This window comes from Diadema setosum, chromosome 6 (genome assembly GCF_964275005.1).
Source record: "Diadema setosum chromosome 6, eeDiaSeto1, whole genome shotgun sequence".
In the NCBI taxonomy this organism is placed as follows: Eukaryota; Metazoa; Echinodermata; class Echinoidea; order Diadematoida; family Diadematidae; genus Diadema; species Diadema setosum.
Window position 1 is genome coordinate 41,957,981 of NC_092690.1, and position 24,186 is coordinate 41,982,166.

The 24,186-nt window shown below is 37.8% G+C and overlaps 1 protein-coding gene across 1 annotated transcript in view; it reads left to right on the plus strand.

Moving 5' to 3' along the window:
- Positions 1 to 24,186, plus strand: part of LOC140230253 (SID1 transmembrane family member 1-like) — a 123,165-nt gene that overhangs the window by 76,865 nt on the left and 22,114 nt on the right. The window contains exon 20 of the mRNA XM_072310432.1: positions 22,452 to 22,554. Within this exon, the coding sequence (XP_072166533.1) occupies positions 22,452 to 22,554 (103 nt within the window). The remainder of the gene's footprint in view (positions 1 to 22,451; positions 22,555 to 24,186) is intronic.

Here is a 24,186-nt window from a genome sequence, read left to right on the forward strand (position 1 = left end):
CCTTGTTGATGACAGTGTTTTTGTTTGCAAGACAGTATTTTCACATGTTTTTTTTTTTTTTTTTTTTTATGAGTCAAACCCATGTCAAAAATGCATTTTTCACCAAAATGTTAACCTCCCTATATTGTAACTGAATATTGTCTGATGGATGAAGATATTAATAATCCCATCGAACTGAATAAAATTTCAAGTTTGACAGCTAATAAGGGGTAGAGGTATGAAGGTGTATGGGTGAGATTTCTTTGAGTTTTAACCCATTCCTTATGGGAACCTGGTGGCCTGTGGATTAAGTCTATGGGGATTTCAGAATTCAGTATGGAACGGGTTAATATGCATCATACATGACTTTTTGTTTTCTCTTGATAAATAATCCATTTTCATGGTAGCAGTATGTAGCCTTCAGAATTCAATACTCAAAAGATACAGTGAAGGGGGGGGGGGGGAGTATGAGAGTGAGAGCAAATCATGAAAGAATTGATTATAATGGTAAAATACGGTTCCTTCACATTGTGCTCAAGTGTAGTCATGTGGTAGAAAGGCCAGAGCAGCTATAGTCAGAGAGTGGTAACAAATGCCAATTAATTTGAAATGAGAAACTTAACATGATAATTTGAATAACAACATGTCATCACCCTAGTATCTTCCAGATGAGAAGTCATGAATGGTTCAATCTTACAAAAAGACTCTAGGCTTAAATTACTAACTGCAAGAACAAAGTTATGTCTAATTGAAGGCAAGGTCTGAATAGTGTTGGTGTCTCTGAGAAGACTTTTGATTCCTTTTCATGCTGAATCAACTTTGTTTTTTGTTTGTCTTTGTAGACACATCTACAATGATAAAAATGAAGGAATACTAATTAACTTCATTGTGATTACATTACCTTACGTGTGGTCAGTGTATCCATCATTTCTTTCAGAATAAATTATTTTCTTTTACAGGAGTTTTATTTTACAGTGCCTCCTCTCATACCCTGGATGCCTTCTCTTCTTCTCACTTGAGGACAAGGAATGACATACCACAGAATGAGAAACAGAAAACCGACTCCTCAAAATTTGCTCATCATCCATTCTATTCTCTTTCTCCATTTACTGTGAAGAACTCATATCTATCAACTACCAGTGGCTGATACCATGTTCACTGTAACGGAATAAGTTGATTCACTGGAAGAAACTGATGTAGATAGAAAGAAACCAAATTGGTGTTCAGTCTGTGTAGATACCTCTTCTTTTCTTCTAGTTCTTTGAGGCTTTCTATACCTAACAAATTAATCGTCTGAGATTAGATGTTTATCAATGATGGAGATGATGACACCAAGAAATATAAACCCTCAATGAGCATAATATAATGTCTGCATTAGTAAGAGAAGAGAAGTTTTAGAAGAGATTTGGAGCCAAACTCACCTTAGATTTGTTATCCTTGATATCATCACCATGTGGGACAAGAAGTGACACACTGGATATCTCCTATTTGAAGAAGATGACAATCCAACTCTCACATGAAATCAATACATGTGAAGACTAACTCAAGGACACAGACCCGTTCCTCTGTTATATCCGTGGGCGCAGAAAGTTTGTGGTTAATCGGAATTTGAATCTTGACTTTTGTAGGCGTGTTTGGCTTAGAACGAAGTGTGAAATCTTTGTTCGCCTTGGAGTTGACTGTCCTTGGAAACCTGCTTTGCTGAGGTAATATCTGGCTATGTGATCAGCTGTAGGGGACATGGACCGAGACGTTGGTGTTTCCCCAAAGTGTGTAGGTTTGAGCTCTCTCGCTATCGCTGCTAGGTCATGTGTGATAGTACCAACACCTTCACGCTGCACCCTCAACTGATCAACTGAATCGCTCCTAACGATGAGAAGAACCTTATTTGACCTGCAACTCATACAGCAGTGCCCCCCTTTATCCAAGCTTCCTGTCTGATAACCCCCTCCCCCCTCCTTTGACATGGGAAGGCTGGTGGTCTGCCATGGCGGCGCATGCGTCATTTAGCAAGGGAACTACATCAGTGGGCAGTACCATATTGACAGGGAGGGGGGAATGACTGCAGTGGGGGGAGAAGAAGTTCCTGTAGAGGAGAAGGTGGGTGGCCCCCAGCTTGCTTCATCTGACACACTCCTACGCATATGAGTAGGAGTTGGCATATGATTTAGTCATGAAAGATTTTCATTGGATGACAGTGGGGGTTGATATTAGATGGCTGCAATTTAATGTTCAAATTTAATGTTTAAACTCTAATGTAGCTTCCCTCCACCCCCAAAAAAAATCTGAACAAATATAAATAATCAATTGCACTTCATATAATTAGATTAGCAAAACTGACATTTTTCTGTGCTAATCTCATTGTCTAGATGAAGATCTGTCGTGTTTTTGTCTAAGATGTCTCCTCCTTAAGAAGCTATGAGATTATTGATATCTCTTTTAGAGTTTCATTGATGAGGTGGGATATTCAAATGGTAGGAAATATCACAACATATTTTATATAAGGTAAAACTTCCTCATTTATTCTGATCCAGGATTTTACAGGATTCATTGATATTGATATTTAGAACCCATGAGAGTGATGTTCTGATTGACAGTAAAGGAAATTATACAAAAATTATTAATTTACAATCGAATATGGACTAAAAAACAAATAGCTTCTTTAATCTTCTGATTTGGATTTGATTTGTTGAGAAGAATTTAACTTGATTCTGCATTGATGTCACATAAGTATCCTGAAAGTGATTGGGTGAGTTGAGCTAACAGATAATATTGACTGAAATAAAAAAAATGATGAAATGGGACAATGCTGTTACGATGACCTAACATTAAAAGAATGGAATATTAGATAGCATTTAATAGTCTTGATGAGTTGGAAGAGAAACATACGAAATATGTGATGATGGAAGGCTTTGAAATCTTTGTCTCTGATATAATTCTGACTTAAAAAATATAAAAACAAGTATGAAAATTTCACATTCCTTATAGTAGAGGGAATCACTGAATATCAATCTAACTTAGAGTGGAAAGGATTTTTTTTTTTTTTTTTAATAGATTAGAAATCATACCCTTGATCCATTCAAAGAATGTGATCATGCTCTGTATGTGTTTGATCATAGAGCAGATGAGTTTTCTTTCTGAACCAAAAAATGATCCATCCTGCATTTATCACATTATCTGGCTGTACGGAGGTCCTAGGCACCTCAGACATGGTTAGTAGGATATGAGACAAGACATGTGCAATCTGGCTTCAATTGTTTGGGAACCTGCGGAGAAAAAGGACTGTACCAAACTCTGGGCTCCAAGATGTGGGAACTCTTACACTCCCCAGGTCTCTAAGGTACACCCATTTCTGGCTGTTAGGACAGTTTTTGAGTCTTTCAGATATTCTATACAACCCATGAGACAGAAACACTGTACATCCTGTTAGCCTTGAGTCCAGATGTTTTTGCTTTGTTGTTCCCTCCCAGATCTTATACAGAGTGGTACAAGACCTTGTATCTGCAATTTTTGTGAAAATGACTTTTTTTGGATTAATAGTCAAATAATGGGTTAAGTGAGGTCCTGTCCAAATCCCAACTGTCTTACTCCAAAAATGAAGCCACCACGGCTTGTCAAAGGAAAGGCTATCCCATTCGCTATAGTGCTTTGGCCGCCATGTTTTTTGGCTCTCCTGAACATTTGACATTTTGTAGATACGAGGTCTTGTCGCCCCAGCAACGTTATGTGAATAAGTCCATTTCTTTATGCACTAATTTGTACAGACATAGAAGTGTAGATACCATTTTGTTTGAATGAAAATCTGGTGGACTGCCGAGAGAGATTAACTTTGCGAGAGCACAGTGAAAAAAGTGACGAATCAAGACAAGATTTTGGGATCAGACAAAATATACATATCATCGGATTTATATCGTAACTAGAAGGGCTTTTGTTTGTTTGTTGTTGTTGTTGTGGTTTTTTTTTTTTTGGGGGGGGGGTGGGTGAGTATTGAGTTATTGATATGATATGTAGAACTTTATCTCATCTACATTATGGTGTCAATTCTAAATCATTTTCATTTTCAGTGAAATGTTAAAAATTAAAACCGCAAGGTTGCTATCTTACCCTATATTGTATTTGGAACAATGCTTTTAAAATCTACCCACTTTTGATTTAATAAACTTTTTATTTCATGAAAATTTATTGTTTCATTCCTAATGATGCTCAAAACTTAGAATGGGATATTACCCTTCTGGTTCTCAGCTGAGGTTATCTTACAATTATTTGAACATTGTAAAGTCATCAAATGTGGTGAGAACTGGATAGTGAATATCTTTCCCTGGGGTGATGTACAATGTTTGTACTCTTATGACAAGCTTCATTCAAAACAGCGGATGTCCCCCGTAGGAAATAATTGTTGGTCTATAGGTGCAACCATTCCCACTTGTTAGCCCACAGGGGCAACCGAACTCACTTGACTTGTTGGCCAACAGTAGCAACCACACCTCTTTAGAATGATTGTCAGTTGATGTGGGCAACTAACACTTTTGACCTGTTGGCCTGTAGGGGCAATCAAACCTTCAAACTTGATTATCCATGTGGGCAACCAAGTTTGTTTACCATTGGGAGCAGTGATTTTAAAAATGTTCAAGATATCACATTTGATGCATATGTGTAGGTCAGTTGTATCACAAAACATCCTACCGTATAAGAATTTTGCAATAAAGCCTAAAATATAAGGAGATATCACTATTTTTCTCACTAAACCATAACTGTAGACATTTTGTCTGGAAACAATTTTATTATAACTATTGTTCACATTTTGTATACTTAGCAATACTTAACATTGATTATACTGATTAATCTTTTCTTTTTTTTTAATGCTGGTTGTTTCTATCCCTAACTCACATTTTAGAAGTATTTTGAAGCACTAAAGCTGGGATTTTGTTTCATCTGCAAATGGTAAATAATGCTTTTAATTCACCCGGTGGTCCTGTAGGAGCAACCAGTCCTCCTTGGGTTTTATTACCTAGAGGGCACAATCAAACCCTTTTGACTATTGGCCCAAAAGGGACAACCAAACCTCTAAGCTTTATTAACCTTGTGGACAACCAAGTCCCTTAATTGACTTGTTGGTCCTGTAGGAGCAACCAAACCCATTTGGCTAGTTAGCCCATACGAGACTTTGTAAGACCATGGACCCTACCGTAAGGTCCATGGTAAGACACAGGGACTCGGTGTTGACAGCTGGGCTGTTCACATTCCTACGTAAGCATTTGATATGACTGTACCATCTAGTTATGTGGATTAATCCTATATATCAGTGACAGTCACAGGTGTAGTCCTACCCAAGACAGATGGCCGGTCTCAAATCCCTCGACTGCCACAAACTTTTCTTGAACTCCAAAGCCTCTCTGAACTTGTCACTGATCAAGGTTTCATATCTTCATTGCCGTTTCCTCTCCAAACAATCAGTCAAGACTTCCAGGTTGAACCATCCTGTCTTGTCTTCCCTTCTATGACGTTGCTTACGTACATGATGGTTGTCAGACTCAGCAGAGGAAGAACAATGCCCTGTGTATACCAACCCCAATCTAGGCTTCATTTTTAGACCCTTTGTGTGATAAATGCATACAGTCATGTATTTGTATTTCTCCAGTAAATATTCTTTGCTGTTTGTTTTGGTTACATCTCATTTCCATCATTGTTACATGCAGATTACTGTGCCAACATGTAGTTCTTGAACACTCCACCCCCCCCCCAATTGTGACCAGTTATTTTAAATCTCCAAGTACAGTAATTTAAGCTTCATGTGGCATTGACTGTACTCATTTCAAAGCAAGGCAAAATTTCTGATATTTTGGAAATAAGATATTTTCTCATATCTGTGCTATGATGAATACAGCTTCACTGATTCTTTAAGAACAATACAGACATGTATCTACAATCTGTAGGAAAATACACAAAACATTGAGTATGTTTTCAGGCATGATTTGGTATATATGTATTTAAACTGAAATAAAAGTTAGACAGAGGGTCTTTGAAATAAGACTAGTTCTGGTGTCTTGAACTTTATCTCCAATCATCTTAGCCAGGGAGGATGAAGAGGAACTGGCCGAAGGATGGAATTTATGATGATTGAATTTGACAGCGTCATGGTGCTAGGTGATAGTGGTAATTTGTAATATTCAAAATTAGAAAGGTTAAATTTAGTCAATGACATCATTGAACCTGCTGCAAAGTTCATGCATGGATCAAAACAAAAACAAAAACAATTCATGGTGGAGATATATGCTATCACATTAACCAAGAAGGGAGGTAAGGTATCTTGCTTTTGTTTGATGTGGTACATTTTTTTTATTAGCACTTCACTTAGTTATGAGATGATATCATTTTCTCATAATTTTTCACTTAATCTGTTGATATTGCTGCTGTATAAGAAGGTGACTCTATATCCTTAGTAAGTCACTCACATTGGTCCTGTCAATCTCTGACATTCTGTAAAGCTGATGACATCATCAGGATCATTATTTCCAGAAAGGGGAAACATGAGAAAATTTAGAAATCACCAGGAATCCAGGGTTGTAGAGGATTCCAAACTCTTTGTTTGTGTTGGCATCGATAAAACCTGATATTAGGACAGATTCTTTTGTATAACAACAGATTGATTTTATGATTTGAATTTAATGGAAAAGAAATGATCTAAAATGTAAAGAGAAATACTGTGTACAATCAGACTTCAGCAACATCACATTACTGTGTCAGTTGAGTTTACACAGCTCACCTGAGTCAGAGGCTCAAGTGAGTTATTGCAATCAGTCATTCATCGTGCATAAAATTTTTACATTTTCAGCTTCTTCTTTAAATCCCCATGACAGAAATATCACCAAACTTGGCAGGTAGTATTTCTAGGGTATTAGGATCTTACTTTATTTCAGGTTTGTTCATGGCAGATCTGGGGGTGCCACCTTTGGGGCCCTGGGGAGTGGGGAGTACTAAAGTGGGGCCAATTTCCACATTTTTGTCTTCTCAAATACGTGTGGAGAAAATTGTCTCCAGACTGGACAGGTATCATCCGTCGGGTGATAGAACATATATTTTTGTACGAATGGGCACCATGTCCCCCTGGCAGGTCTGTAGGGGACTCCAGATTCACAAAATTAGAGAATTCCCCCCCCCCCCCCTCAAAAAAAAAAAAAAAAAAAAAAAGAAAAGAGAAGAAGAAAAATATCCTCTTTCAAACTGTTCAGAGTAAATAAACTGTACATTAAAGAGTGTGCTTTCAAGCTACTTTCAATGCCAGATCCATGTGGCCCCTGGGTTTTTTTCACTCTTTGTTCTTTTTGAAAATGCCTGGTCAAATTTTTCCACAAACTTGGCAGGTATGTATACCAATGTGATAAAATATGAATGGATACCATCTCCCCTGGATGCTGTTTCACCCCAAAGTTCTTTCAAATAGTGTGAAGCAAGATATTATTGTGGCATGAAATTTTCATGAATTGGAGGTGACGGCCTGTAAGGACCATGTAAGGACCATGCTACTATGAGTCAGTTGAAGTCTTTCCAATCAGAGACTGACAGTGGACTCCTCCACCCTCCCCAGGTACCTCTCTACCCCCCTCTACCACCCTCTCTACCCCTCTCTCTACCTCCCCAGGTACCTCTCTACCCCCCTCTCTTCCCCCTCTCTACCTCGCCAAGTAAACTACGGTAAACTACTAGGTGGCCGCACCAGTTGTCTCTCTCTGTTGTTGATAGTTTTTAAATGTTTTTGTACATCAAGATTGGCATTGTTCCTACAAACGAGTCTGGCTGACTTGTGACAGGTCCTATCTCTGACGCATTCTTTCTGTTTCTTACAATGTGCACGGAGTGAAAATCAGACTCCGCAGCCAGGGTAAATGTACCTTAGCAAAGCCTGAGACATGCATTGTAAACGGCACACATTGTTCTTAATTTGTTGGGAAAATTAAGCAATAACATTTCACCAATGTCACATTAGAGTATCATTGCAATGAGAATACTTCATCAGTAGCAAAGTGTTGAATAACTGCATGGCATCTTGTAAAGGAACTGATATTATACGTGTGAGGATAAGTCATGTATCATCTTTAGAGGTAACGTTATTTGGAATGGGGAAAATACTGGACATGTACTCAAGAAGCTCACATTTGTCAGGAGTAGATGCTAGGATGCTCCCCCCCCCCCTCTAAAAATGTGCATTTGAAGCTGTAAATTGAACTTAGTTTAAACTAACATGGATATGCCATAACTTGTGTCATCAGTCTGCTTCCAGGTGCATGTCATGAGCAAGAATGAGATGAATCTAGTTTGACAACAGACTTTCATTGGTGTTGTTCACCGTCCAGTAGAAACCAAAATGTGTGAAATTTTCTGTCATATCTCTAAATAGCCAGCCCCCAAATGAGGAGGTGTCTTTTTCTGAAATTTTATCTGTTGATGGTAAGAGATTTAACAATTTACAGCATGTAATTCATTAGAATTGTGAGATTTTTTAATTGAGTGTCATATCTTGTGCAGAACTTTTGCAACAATGGCCATAGACAGGGAGCAAGTGAAGAGTTTGTTTGCAAAAACCGATAAGTCCATATTTGCCAAATGGAGATATTTGTGATTAAAGGTCAAGAAAAATAAAGAGAATAATAAGAACATTTTTGCTTCTTTTGACCATAACTTCAAAAATGTACCTTTATATGTAGCGACCAATGTATCATTTAAAAGGTATTATTTTGTACTTTATGACAGACATCGTACGTGTACTTCAAAATCTTCAAAAATGGACTTATCGGTTTTTGCAAACAAATTCTTCAAGTTATGCTGGGATACTAGGTGAATTTAGCAAACTTCTCTCACACCATGGTGACATCTAACCCCAGGACAATGCTGTCAGAGCTGTAAAGTCACATGACACTGGGAAAAGAATCATGTTTAAGGGATATTGATAGTTCACTAATCATCCCTCCCTTGTACCCCAGCTCATTTTCTTGGCAGCTTTATGTTTTATGCTTGTTACTCATGCATCAGCTGTTTTTCTCTAGTACAAAAATTGTTTTGCAGGTTCAATCTCCAAACCTTGTCAAACCTGTCAAACTATGTATTTCTAGGTCGAATGTTCAGCATAAACAAAAGCCCCTGAACGATCAATGCCTTCCACATAGCTGTTAGTCCTAATCTCCAAGTTCCAAAAATATGATTATGACCTCCACCAGGGAGGTTATGTTTTCACCTGGCATTGATTTGTTCGTCTGTCTGTTTGCAAAAGAACTCAAAAAATTTATGAACAGGTTTGGATGAAATTTTCAGGAAGAACTGATGACAGAAGGAACAGATCATTAAATTTTGGTATTCAGATCACCAACTGGATCCGGGATTTGTTCGTTTATTTTTTGATTGTTGATGGATTCTTCATCGTTGGGAAACAGGGCCCTTCTCAGCTTAACTTGTTGAGGACGAGTCCCAAGTATACTCGGGCAAGTGTCTATGAGAAATGTGTGTTGTAGCAAAATCAGTCTGTCCTCAATGGGTTAATAGGTCCTCAATAGGTCTGCTTTCTCTGAGTGCTCTCTAGTTTCTAGCCAGTATCAATATATTATGACTATTACATTCCTATCACACATACAATAAGTTGTATGACAACACCAGGGCCATGTTTGAATTCTATCAGCACATATTCCTTACCCAGATCATTTTGTCTTACAAAGGAGTGCAGATTGGATGCTCACTTCCAACGAATCACATAGGCCCGAATTCACGAAGGTGGTACAAATGAAACCATGGTTTAAACCATGGACAAAAACCATGGAGCGCCAAGTCTCGCACGGAATATTTCGTTACGAAATTGGTCATTTCGTCGACAAAATGACCGTTTTGTTAAACAAAATTATCATTTCGTGGACGAAATGTTCATTTAGTTACAAAATGTTGTCATTTTGTTACACAATAATAATTTCATCGACGAAATGACTGATTTCGTAACGAAATATTCCATGCGACACTTGGCTCTCCATGGTTTTTGTCCATGGTTTAAACCATGGTTTCATTTGTACCACCTTCGTGAATTCGGGCCCTTGTGTGTTAAAATAATGAGATGCACACAAGACAGGATATTCACCAGTCTGTACATGGTCAAACTAACACTGCACACCAAGGAAGTGTTAAATATACCAGACAAAGGGGTTTCCCCCATAACTCTCTTCATGTTGAAGTGGAAGCGGTAGTCAGGGCAATTAGGATCAGGGCGGAGTGTGGAAGTAGTTATTGTCCCTATTAGAGTTTGCTGGACCTCCATTTAGCCAAGCCCCCAGATTTCATGTGCTAGTCAGAGGGAGGACAGACACATATTGTATGCAGAAAGCATTGCCAGGATTTGCTTGTAACTTAATGTTAGTTAAGGCACCTCAGTTTCATTTGTCAGTTTGCAACAAAGAATGAATGATCAGTGTCACCTGGACTTATAGGCACTATTTACCATTTGCAGATGAAACAAAAATCTAGCTTTGGTGCATCAAAATACTTCTACAATATGAGTCAAGTATAGAAACAACTAATGTTAAAATTTGAATCAGTATAATCAATGTTAAGTATTGTTAAATGTACAAAATGTGAACGATGAGTGTAACAAAAATGTTTCTAGACCAAACCATCTACAGTTATGATTGATTTAGAAAAATAGTGGTATCTTCTAAAATTCTGGGCTTAATTGCAAAATTTTATTTATTGAAGGATGTTTTGTGATACAACTGACCTACACATATGCATGAAATGTGATATCTCAAACTTTTTTTTTTCAAATCACTGCTCCCAAGGGTAAACTGTACCTTTAAAGTGAAGATATGTAAAGCAAGTCAAATACATTCTTCAGTGAAAGAAAAGGACTCAGACTAAAGTCTTTCTGCCTTTGTCATTGCATTAAATTCAAATTGTAAATCACAAACAAACTAGAGTTGTCCCAAACTAGGTCATCCATGACAAGCATGAAATATAAAGTGATGAAAGGTGTTCAGGCCGTCAAGACCTTAAATGACTTGAGATAATAAGGTAGTACATGATGGCACTTAAAAATAAGTTATGACATTAAGTCCGAGGACCGTCCTTAAAGCCTAGAGGCAGTGTGTGTCGGAGGAGGCTGGTAATGAGTTTGAACCCTTGGGACCAAACCCATGGTGGACCCTTCTAATCACTGCTTCCTACAAAGATGAACATTATGTCGGGTGAGCTCTCCACAGAATTTTCCCTGAAGTAAGAATAGAGGGAAGCTTACATCATGATTGCACAATGGGTTTTTATGCCTACAGATCTTGTTTGTTTCTGCTCATGATGTATCTTATTTATGACTGCCTTTTATATGTTTACTGCTTTAAAATGCCAAACAATACGATAATATTGAATTGAATTGTCCCAAAGTTCTTTTCTTTGTTGGGGGTCATGATGTGGAAATTCTCACTTTAGCTTACAGATTCCAAATTTAACCCGTTGAGGACGGTTTGATTTTGCTACAACACACATTTCCTATAGACACTTGCCCGAGTATACTCGGGACTCGTCCTCAACGGGTTAACAAGCAGCTGATATGAGCTCCACTTCTGAATGAGTTTCTCAATGTTCTAGAAAATATCATCTTGAATCATTTAATGAAGCTCTCAGCTGTGAGCATTTTAAGTGCTGCTGTGAAAAGTGTTTGTTTTGCAATACCGTTAGATTTAAGTGTGTCTTTTTATAGCATCAAATTAAGGTCAGAGTGTGAAAAGGGTTGGATGTGATTATGAAAGGAGTACAAGTCATGAATCGCTGGTGATGTTTCAGAGCTGGGTAATTCCGTTAAGTTGGGGCATAAAGTGTGACATTTTAGCATAACTCAATACTAATTATGCTATACATGTTTATAGGCTTTACATTTGTATTGAGACCATACATTTTCCTGGAAATTTTGTGCCATTCAGACTCAATTTTGATGAAGTTATCAAAACGATATGTAACAGTGTCCTGTAGCATCGTTACGTGTCCATGTAGCATCGTGATAGTTAAAATCTGGTCCTAAAAGACAATTTAATGCAATTAGCTTGACCAAAATTTGATATAATATGCATAATTACTAGATTAGTCAGATAGCTGAATATCTTAACTCTCCTTTCCACAGTTTTACTTTTACAAGAAAATTACACAATGTGTCACTATGCTACACGGTGTCCACCAAATGTCACAAAAAAGGACACCGCATGGCATCGTGATACATTTGTAATTTTCTTTTAAAATTAAAACTGTGTACAGGAAATTTGAGATATTTAGCTATCTCATTCATATCTTGTAAATATGCGTATTGCATCAAATTTTGGTCAAGCTAATTGCCATAATTTGTCTCTTAGGACCAAATTTTAAAATATCACGATGCTACATGGACACGTCACGATGCTACAGGACACTGTTACATATTGTTTAATAACTTCATCAAAATTGAGTCTGAATGGCACAAAAAATTCCAGGAAAATGTGTGGCCTCAATGCAAATGTAAAGCCTACAAACAATAAATGTATAGCATGATTAATATTGAGTTATGCTGAAATGTATTTTTTAAATATCACGATGCTACATGGATACTGCCCCAACTTTAGTATGCCTTAATAATATAACATCCTCTGAGTTTGTGCAGAAGATATAGTTTGAACTTGACTTTGTTTTCTGGCTGGATGACTCCAAGCAATGAGCTTGTCTTCTCACTCCCAGGTCTAGAGTCCAGGATGTTTCAGAATTCCCAGAGTCCTGTCTCTAAATTTAGCTCACTACATCACTTTTTGTTGAGCTCAATATAGCCAGCATCTTTCCTGTTGATGACTGACCAATCCCTGTGTGGAGGTGAAAACTGACCCACTTGTTCTTATCACCAGTCAGAGCAGGTGCTGACACTTCAATGACCTAGGAACATAAATGAAAAAAAGTCTGTTGTGATAAATTTTTCACCAGAGGTCTAAAGCTTGGGATAATTTGTCAAAATGTCAATAAATATTAACTCGTAGAGAACAAGCCGATATTGTTTTAACACACATTTCCCATCAACCTGGGACTAGTCTTCAGCTGGTAAATAGGTAGTACCTTGAAGAAGAAAAGAGAATTGGTACATTTTAGTACTGCTCTATTGAACTCTGTTGATGAGACAAATTAATATAAACAGCCAAGAAATGTAATGATGTTTACACTTTGTTGAAAGCTCAAAGCAGATTTCAAGAGGTCAGATAATGAGATTAAGTCATTCTGTAGACAGTGATCTGAGGTTCATTTACTGATGACAAAAGATGTGTAAATCTTCATATACCTCAGCAGAATTAATACAAAGAACAATCTCTGCAGGTTCTACATTATCAGATTACATTTATATTGTATCTGTCTAAAATTCTTAATGATCTGAGCATGGAGCTACTACAAAAGAAGCTTCATGATCCGAGCAAGAAGGCCTAGGATCATTCATCCCTTGACACTGTAGCAGCAGACTTTGTATACTTTGGGTTTCTGCGTATACGAGGGCAGATGTGCTTTCCAACTTATCGTTGAAATCACCCATCTATACTCTCCACTGCCTAATGGATGAGGCTCACCTAGCCACTAAACCTGAGCAGGGAAAAGAGGTTTTAACCAACCAGATTTGTTACAGGCATCAACCCCAGCAATCTCGAAGTCATACGGATCTCCGGACTGACGCGGCCACGATTAATTCCAGGAAGGTAGCTCCATGGCAATGGACTGTAAGCTGACGCAAAAAGCCCTGCCCGTGATGTGGGTGCTTTGTAGGGGTAATATACTCTGGATTAAGGTGAACAGAGGTACTCCCAGCTTGGGGCTATTACACACAGGTGAAGTGTATTAATCATACTGTGAGATCAGTATAAGAAGCTAGCTATCTTTAAAAATGAATTTTTTGTGGCTACAAGTAAATTCTCAAATTGTGGGAGAGTTAGCTCAAGTTGTACCCATCTATCACCTGTCTTTGGATCGATCCATACACTTCACATGACCTACTTCTTTATGGCAAACTGTGACCTGTGATGCTATGGTAGCTTGGATCGGGTCTTTAACATTGGCATTTTTTGATAGATATATATTTCTTAATGTGTGGTATCATGTGGGTTTTATACTGCTCCTATTAATTGTTAAATCTAGTTCAATTTTGTTTTAGCCTCTAGATATGGACAAATCTTATCATTTGCATTATATGATTATGGTATAACCAAGTGATTAAGTCTACAGACACACTGAACTGTACATGGAAATACATGTATTGGAAGATGGTCCTGTGAAATATGAAATATTTAAAAGTCAAATTTTATCACACTGTGATGTTTTTCATCTTATTTGGAGAGAATAAATGCAACTATCCGGTAACTTTCTTTAGTTATTCTTTCATTGGGCTACTGAGAAATAAGCAATCACAAGAAGTAAAAATTATAATGATGAAAAGTGATGAACATCTGACTCATTGTTACATTGCCTCTTAGGGGTACTTGGCATATTACCAACCTACAGTAGTCTGTTATGTGCACTATCTTCATTACCTGGGGCATACACATTGTCAGCTGTTCTAGACAGGATCCAACTCATTCTAGATAAAGCTGCCATACCTTGGCATGTGTCTGTTCACATAGCTGGTATACATAAATATGCTGATGATACATCTGGTTTCAGAATACGGTACCTGTATCATCTGAAAGCTTGAATCAAGGTCCTTTCTATCTCAGACCCTTGATGTAAACTAGCAGACCATGCTGTCTCTCTACAAAATTGAATAGATTAACCATGTTCAATTTATAAAGATATCCAAGATTACTGCTACATTTTCTCCAGTTTTCAGGATTTTTCAAATCCTCATCTTTGCTTGCAGGTCAGAAATGTTGCTGTCAAAAGGGAATCAGGTGCTGAGCTTTTTCATCAACATGTAGTAATCCATTTAAACTGAATGCAGTCATACCCCGCGTTCACATTGGTCCCCGCGACGCGGGGAAAGTCCCGAGCTGTGGGACTTTCTCCTCGAAAACCATAATGTGAACGCTCGCTGGGACTTGTCCCCTCGTCCCCGTGAAGCGAGTCGGGTACGGGGACAAGATTTGGAGGGGAGAGTGACCTTGGGGCGAAATTGATAGCGTCCAGCTGTGGTCATCAAATGTGCGCATGCGCTATGCCTGGCTTCAAGTGGCAGAGCTCGCTCCAAGCCCCAAAATGCCCCCGCAGCTCGGGGACAGATGAGATACCAGTGTGAACGGTCAGTCGTAAAATAGATAAGATCTCTTGTGGCTGTCCCCGCGTCGTGGGGACCAATGTGAACGCGGGGTAAGATTAACAACTACATACTCTTTAGCCTATTAAGGCAGAAATGTGCCTTTATCCAACAGGAAAGCCATGGTCACACAATAGGATTAAGGGGATTAAGTATTCTCTATTCATTAACAATTGGTTTGCAGACATCTATATTGATCAGTGATGGAAGCATGCCAGTGTGTGCTTACCAATCATCAAACAAATCTCAGTGAGGGTTGATAAGTCATTACCATAAGAGCCAATTCATACAAAAAAACATGGAGCATATGAAAATGAAATTGAATACAATGATCTGCAATCCTTTCAGTCCAAGAGAATGATCTGTGGACAATCTGTTTCCTGTTTGGGTACTCACATTCATACATTGTCAGAAAGTGAAAGACTAATCTGCAATATATCTGTGCTGTTGTACGTTGCGGTCAAGGGTTATAAAACTTTCTGCTTCTATATCTCAAGATGTGTCCTCACCCACCCCCCCCCCCCCCCCCAGGTTTTTCACTCCAACTCATACTTATTATCCTGCCTCACATTAAATAAATTTTAACCTTAATACAGGGATAAAATTTCTCTTCTCTTCCTCCTACAGTTAGTAGTCATCCTATTCAGTAATTAGAATAACTCATCAAAAAAAATGCTAAGAGTCTTGAACAGATACTAAAAGTGTGCCTGTGTTTAAAGACACAATGTTCCAAGAAACTAACAAGGTCCTAACCGCAATGTATCACAAATATTCTGTTGTGAAGAGAAAGCATAATAAAAACAAGCTCTCCTACAGCAACTGTGACAACCTTGTTAATGTGTCATCTTTGGTTGTGGTTAATGTCTTTCAGACACTCACTGATTTAAAGGTAGGATCTCTGTTTTCTGATAGTGAGTATTCTCTACTGAGTTGTCAATGCAGGTCTAGGTCTAGAAAGTGACTTGATATGTAGGTTATGAATTTAATTTCCAATGTGACGTACTGCAGTACTTCAGAGATAGGGTGTTTCAAAGCAGCAGTTGCATCAGTGATCATTTAAACAAGGAAAGTTTAATAATGAAAAATCAGTTGTTTGTATGTACATGGCAATGTCTTATAGTATTTGTGGCATAGCAAGATCCACTGCAACCACAATGTCATATTATTTGATGAGTATTCTAATTACTCTTAAAGTGAGACATTTTGCAGGCTGGAAATTTTCACACACTTCACATGACATCATATTGGCACAAAAATAAAAACACACGTTTTGCTTGTTGTATGTAAGTAATACTATTTAATGTTTTCAGTACATGGAATTGAAAACATGCAAACTTTATCTTACCCATCAAAAGCGCAAAAATTGCTCATGCCAAAATCGTCACTTTTGCAGTATACAGTACATGTATGTGAACCATAATGTTAATGGTGCTTATGAAATACATAACAACATACAATGTATTACCAACTGTTAGTTTTCATATTGGGGAAGCCCTTTTATACTGTAGTTGATGCCCAAAGTGTCGAAGACAGCTCTCTTAAGCTACCAAGATATTTAGCTGACTTTGTCTACGAAGGATTTGCAACCTGTATCAGACCTTGAGGCAATTTATATGGTTTCCTGTCAAACTTGTGCTGCATAATTCTACTGATAAACTTGATACCTTAGCTACATGGATTTTGTGGTTTTCTGATACATGTGGAAGACTGTATTCATCTTACAAAGTAATGAAAACATACCAGCAGTATGTACATGAGAGTACATTATATTCCAGATTATTATCACTGACTAAACCTTTCTCTCTCAGTGATGCTTGGTGCTGGTGTATAAAATTAATTATTTGTTTCCCACTTTGGATCAATAAATAGAAAATACTAGAATTGTTCATTAACACATCAGAATATTTCAGGTCTGATTCTTGGCTAGAGAAAACAGTATAATAATGAATATATTTATGGAGAGTTATCTTGGCTACAGAAAATAGTGTCAGCATAAACATATTTATGGAGAGTTAGGATAGAAAGAGAACTACAAGGCCCTTCAAATAAAGATAGAAACAGTGGTGGCAGGATGTGACAAGTAATTAGAAAACCAATCCCGGGTCTATTCATATGCTGGTCACACAATTAGATGTAATAGGATATCCGTAAATGGGTGTTACTGTGGTTTTCATCTTTCTTGGCAAAGGTTCATTAGTCTCTGAAGTCTTGCATCTGGTAAACTTGACCTCTCTGGACAGTATGATGGACAATTACCCAGCTCATCGGTCAGTTAAGTGCTAAATATTCCATTTAATTCTTCCTATCGCATATAGCCGATATCGAGGGTTAACACTACATGATACTGATATCTGATTGATCGCTCTTAGGACATACACTTCCGGTTATGCGGTTTGCCCATGTCATGTCCTTCATCTATGGATATTTTTCATAATTTTGTTGGGTTGCATCATCGGCCCAGCATTTGGCCGCTTAGCAGAGGAATCCCATTCATTAAATGTAAATTTACAGATTGGAAAGTAACTCTATTATTCAACAGCTTATAATTTCAAAGACAGAATTTGATACGATCTGTGAATACCTAGTACTTCAGCGTTCAGTGTGTATAAAAGCATACATTTACACATTGCGCGTTCATAACCGGAAGTTTATATCCCAAGAATGTATGGTAAGAAAATTAGAGCCCCACACGCGTTCAGATTTGGAGAGCTCTATGCGATAGGAAGAATTTGTAGCAACACATTGATAGGTTCAGAAACAGCATACAGACATATTATATAGATGTAGTCTTGCCTGTATGCAGCCATTTAGAAAATGCAAAAAAAAAAAAGAAAAACGTTTTGCCTTTTTTGATAGAATGCAGTCGAGCTTGATTTTATTCAAACTCAAGGGAAGAAAATATGAGACCAACACAGGTGTCTTTGTCTGTGTTTGTTTATTTACAAACTTGCCTAACATATGTTCCCAGCTGCCTACAGGAGGTGTAAATGCAATGGCCTGAGTGTGTACAGATGGCATGAAATCTTTTTATACCTCTTCCTCTTGATCTCTCTTTCTCTTCCCCCTCTCTCTTTCTATCTCCCCTGCTCATCTCTTAGTGCCCATGTGCTCACCCTTCTAAATAGTAAATATTACATTCTTTCCCATTTTTAGCAAAAATTTGTACCATCAAGAATAGCTCCATGATATAAATAAAATTTTCACACATTGTTGAATATATCCTTTTATATCTTATAAATACATTCCTTTGCTTTTGCTGCGTAAGTTACTTCCAATGAAGAAGCCTTCAGGAAAGAAATAGTTTTTATACGTGGCCATCAAATTATCAATAAAATAATTTTAGAGCTTGTTCTGTCTTGAAGGAGTAGTGAACCTTTTTCTTGTATTAGCCAATACCATGTGCCTGCTATATTCAATTACAGAATGATTTAATATTTCACAGGGTATTGGATCAGAAAATACAAGTGAAACATCTCATAATTCCCTAATATTGTACAAGTATTTATACTTGCAGCATACACATTGCCATTTGCCCTCATACTTAAACAATGAGAATCATTTTTCTTTACTTTTGAAATATCTATACTGGCTTTTTTTTTTTATTTCTTACTGTAAAAATTACCGTATACATTTTAGCTGGTTAGATGTTGAGTTTGTTCATTTTTCTTTACTTTTGAAATTTCTACACTGGCTTTTTTAATTTCTTACAGGGAAAATGATTGTGTAACCTGTTAGATGATCATCAGTGTATAGTTAGATGGTGAGAACCCATCAGTGTGTTCACTTCCAGACTGTCTGTTTGCATGGTAGTCTTACATAGCATGACAATCTTTGGATGATAGCTGTGAAAATAGATTTATTAATCAATATAGAAATGATGGACATCTAACGCTCAGAGAATCTTACTTAAACTTTGTCATGAAATCACTTAGTTCAGGATATTTCCTTCTTAGCTTAAACCTGATGAGAATATCAGTAATCTTGGGAAATTCCCCCATCCTGTTTTTACAAAATTTCACCCAAATTTTCCCCAATGATTTATGTTGTTTTTATAGTTGGAAATCTCTTCTTAGCATGAACACATTAATTCTGTTCTCACTGTAGTCATGTGACCTTAGATGAAAGAATGTGTATCATGAATGATGTCCATAGATTGATGCTAGAGACTTTTCAACCTGTTGAAGATGAGTCCCGAGTATATTCGGGCAAGTGTCTATAGATAGGAAATGCGTGTTGTAGCAAAATCAGTCTGTCCTCAGCGGGTTAAGACCGGTTCACAGATGAAAAGGCTTTTGACTAGAGACTTTGTAGGACTAGTTCAGAGATGAGAAGGCTTTTGATCCTACTCCTTATCTCTCACTTCACCCCTCTCCTAAACTCCCTTGAATTTTCTCCAGGGATAGCTAGTGATGACAGCTCTAGTACCACAGGTGTCTGCCTACCGGTATCATGTGCTCCTCCACTCCATATTGTAGGGTTTTAACCCCACCTGTTAACCCCCTCCCAATCTATCTTTCCTCTTTATTTCTTTGTGTTCACCCCTCCCCTCTCCCTTTCCTTATCTCACCCCCTTCCGTATTCCTGTTCTGTACCAAATAATACTTCATTCTTTCTCACAATAGTCCTCTCTTTCTACTTTTATTTTTCTGCCTCAGTTACTTCTTCAAAATATCTAATTCAGTAAGTTTGTTGAATTATTTCTGTGCGGTATGATGTTCTGAAAGCAATCATACCTGTTATGAATATGATTGATTTCATCTTGCTTATTTTCTCTTGAAAATACCTTTAACTTGAAATCAAGGATATATTTTAACATGATATGACCTGGAGTTCAGCAATCAGAGAAAAAATATTCCAATTATTGATAAATAATATAGTGAATGATTCATTGGCAGTGTTTAATTGAGGAAGTCTGCACATTCATGTTTTCCCTGAAATCTAATTAGTGAGTTCTGTAGCTTAGTTGGAGTCATGCCCATATTTTGGGTCCAGTAATTCAGGCTGAGATTGAAGCAGATTAAACAGCCTCTCATGCGTGCGCCTCTTGATGAAATTCACCATTTTTGTACATAATTAGTCACAGTCTTCATCTCTGCTGCTCGATAGGTTTATCTTGCCTGAGTCTTGTCTTGAGTTATCCTGGCCAGCTTCTTTCTTGCTCAAGTTCAAATCCAAAGTATGAACATGGAACTGGTCCATGCTATGAATAAGGCCTCTCAGGGGCTGGTGATTTAACTGAGTGTCAACCATCTGGAAATATTCAGTCATGCTAGAAATACTGATAAAAGCTAATAACTGATATTGGAACTGTGCCCGATGTCTGTAGTAGGCTTGCACAGTGTCCCACCCATTAGGATTTGTGTTTACACTTCGTTCATTTTGATCCTTTGTGTTTTGGCATACAAGGTCACGTACAGAATAAAAACAAATCTTTAAGGCCCCTCATGAATACAACCAATCCCATATCTCCTTGGTGCCTCTTACAGTATGGCTCTCATTCATACTAAAGATCAAAACCATGACAAAATATGGTGCAACAGGATAGAACGCTCAGCAACCATGTAGCAAAAGTGACCCCCCCCCAAAAAAAAAAAAAAAAAAACAACAACAAAAAAAAAACTCCAAATGTAGCAGAATGTGACAAAGGACTGCGAGGTGCTGTCCCACTATGGACCACCTCTGTTCAGTTTTATCACCACCTACTACGTAGTCCATACTTTGTTGCGTTCACCCCAATTCATTACGGTCGCTGGGATTCTCATTGGCATCGTGACTGTCATGACATTTTTTTTTTTTTAATAATAGACAATTTAAAAAACTGGACCAGTAATTAGGGCAATCACGAAGTATGTCATATTTTCCCATCCCATCCCCCATGTTGTCTTGCAACCATTCCGTTTTGTCTGTTGTGTCCTGAAACATAATTTGCTGTGGTAATGGGGAAATAGTGTAAGCATAGCATAAGTTCTAGAACACAAGCAATGTTCATTGTAGGCCTATGTGGCAATTACTCTCTTTGACTTAAACACAGACATTAAAGTTGGTGTTGAAGTATTTACTACATAACCAAAGCTTTCTCCATAGTGTATCAAGTCATGCTGTCTTTGGTAGTTGCAGCTTGGAAGTCTTTCTTGGTGTAACTCCTTCTGTACCAGGGACTTTGAACAGTGTGTATAATGCTATGGGATTTTCTGTGTCAGTCTGCAGTCAAGGCAGACAAAGGGTTAAAGGACAAGTCCACCTTCATATACATGTGGATTGAGTGAAGGCAACAATATCAGTAGAGCACATCAGTGAAAGTTTGGGGAAAATCAGACAATCCGTTCAAAAGTTGTGAATTTTTAAAGTACCTGCGCAGTCACTGCTGGATGAGAAGACTACTACAGTGTATGATGTTACATGCGTACAACAATATAAGGAAAATAAAAAGAGAATTTCACAAAACTTTACTTTTTGAATAAAGTGCACATTTCTTCGACTTGTCACTGATGTATGTAATGGGTGATATTATTCCCCCTGCCTTCTGAAAGAGAGAAGTCGAGTGTTCTTTTGTTATGCGAGAAGAATGAAAATATGTTGACTTTTCTTTATCCTTTTTATCGTTGTACACATGTGACATCACAAGCTATAGTAGTCTTCTCATCCAGCCGCGACTGAGCAGAAACTTCGAAAATTCATAACTTTTGAATGGATTGTCCGATTTTCCTCAAACTCTCTCTGATGTCATACTTGCCAACTCTACCGCATTTGGCGGTAGACTACCGCTTTTGAAAGATTTCATTAGCATTCAAGCTAGCGCTGCTCGCATAGGCATCCTGGATTCTACCGCTTTCTCAAATGAAAATGTTGGCAAGTATGTGATGTGTTCTACTAATATAGCTGCATTCACTCCACCCAAATGTCTATGAAGGTGAACTTGTCCTTTAAGTATCATGCATGCTTTGGATGGATCAACTGAGTTTGATTGCTTCAAAAAAGATGTGAGACAGTTCTCTTTTCGGTCCTTTGATTGTTTGAAACAATTCTCATTTGTCTGTCTTGGAATGAATTGTAAATTCTGTTTGTTTGTTGTTTTTTATCAGCTCTGTTCTTTGCATATTACTGAAAGCTGAGTTTCTGTCCTGTATTTGTGTATAGAATGTGATAAGAGTAAGATTCAATTGAGAATAAAGCCCCTCTTTATATTTTGTTGTTTCCTTTGTTCTTTCAGATATTTTCATCGTTGTATTTCTACATCCTGTTCTTCATTGTCCACATGACAACATGTCTTGGTCTCAGTGCACAGATATACTACATGGGAACAGTCAAGTTAGGTAAGTTACCCATTTTCCCTTACACTTATATTTATGCTATAGTATCTTGATTAAAATGATCAGTTAAGTGCTTTAATTGAGAGCAAAATGATGCTCCCTATCTAACCACCCTCTTTCCTCCCAAAGATCGAACCACTAACCCAAATATTACTTTACCACTCCTCTGTCTAGCTGACCCTTGCCCAAGTGAGTGTGTATTACCACTCAAGGTGGTTAGATGTCCCACAATTGTAAATAAAGTGGATTAGCCCAAGCCCCATCACTTTTGTGTACCCTGGTACCAAAGATTCTGAAATAATCTGTAAGAGAAAGAAAAAGCCATTCAAGTTAAAGGCTTAAAACTGATAATGTGTGGTTGATGATGGTGAAACACATAGAATTATCTAGTGGTAAAAACCAGTCTTTAAGAATCCTCATAATCTCAAATTTCAGGACTGGAGTGCAGTAAGTTGGTTTTACTTGGATATGAAATATGAAAGACAATGAATCACCCTAGAGCTGGACCCAGGCCACAAGGGACGTATGCTACAGCTACATGTACATGTGTTGTGTGCGTGTTCACTAATTAGAGGCTGCACGTTGGTAGGATTTGAAGGCAGGAGAATGCCCGGTTTTACCCTTTGAGGATGGACTGATTTTGCTAATACATGCATTTCCCATAGACACTGTCGGAGAATTCTCGGGACTCGTCCTCAACGGGTGAAGAGATGCTTTGAGTCCGAGTCTCTGCATGTGATGTGCAAAGTATGCATTGTAGAGAACAGGCATCACAGCTGAGGTGTTAGATTCTTGTGGCCTTCCAGGAGAATTAGTTTAACTGTCTGTACATCCAAAACGTGTTTCTTACAACTGATATGTGTAGTGTGATGGGAGGTAGATTGACTCACACTTTAGCTAACCACACCACCACAGAGATTGGTTTAATCACCACGACTTGGTGGTATGCCAGCACCAAATAAAGACATATTTTTTGAGCTGAATCCAAAGGAGACAGCAGTTTGAGTGTTTTCCTTCCGACTGTCTATTCAATGTTTCAGTGCCAAAGAATGGAAGCTGAAGCCAAATTTTAGTAAATTCTTCTTGGTAGTAGGGGATGTTGATTCGGACTCTCGTATGGCGTGACTAAAAGAAGTCACAATAAAATCTGTTAGTGATGACAAGATGTTGATATGAAATGTGTATACAGCTTGTGGTGATAGGCATTTGTCAAATTAAACCAAACATTGATCTGTGCATCATCTAAGAAAAAAAAAAAAAAAAAAAAAACCCAGGAAAACGTGAATGGGGTGCATCAAGTTTTGAAATCAGAAGCACTGGGAGGGAAGTCATTGATAGAATGAATAAATGGGATTTGAAATCAGAATTTGGTCAATGTTTTTTATTTCTTTTGTTCAGTTGTGACTATTGCTTTAAATGTGTATGGAGACATGACATGAATATGATATAAAGTCGTTTTCAGTACCAAGGGTATTTATTTATCACATTTATAAACATCCATATTAAGCACCTTATAAATGTATTGTATTATTATCATCAAGACAGTTGTCCAGTTTGTCTCTATTGCCATCCTCAGAGACTCCAACTCTACCGCTTTCGACGGGAGATCTCCCGCCGAAAACCCTTTTTTTGCAG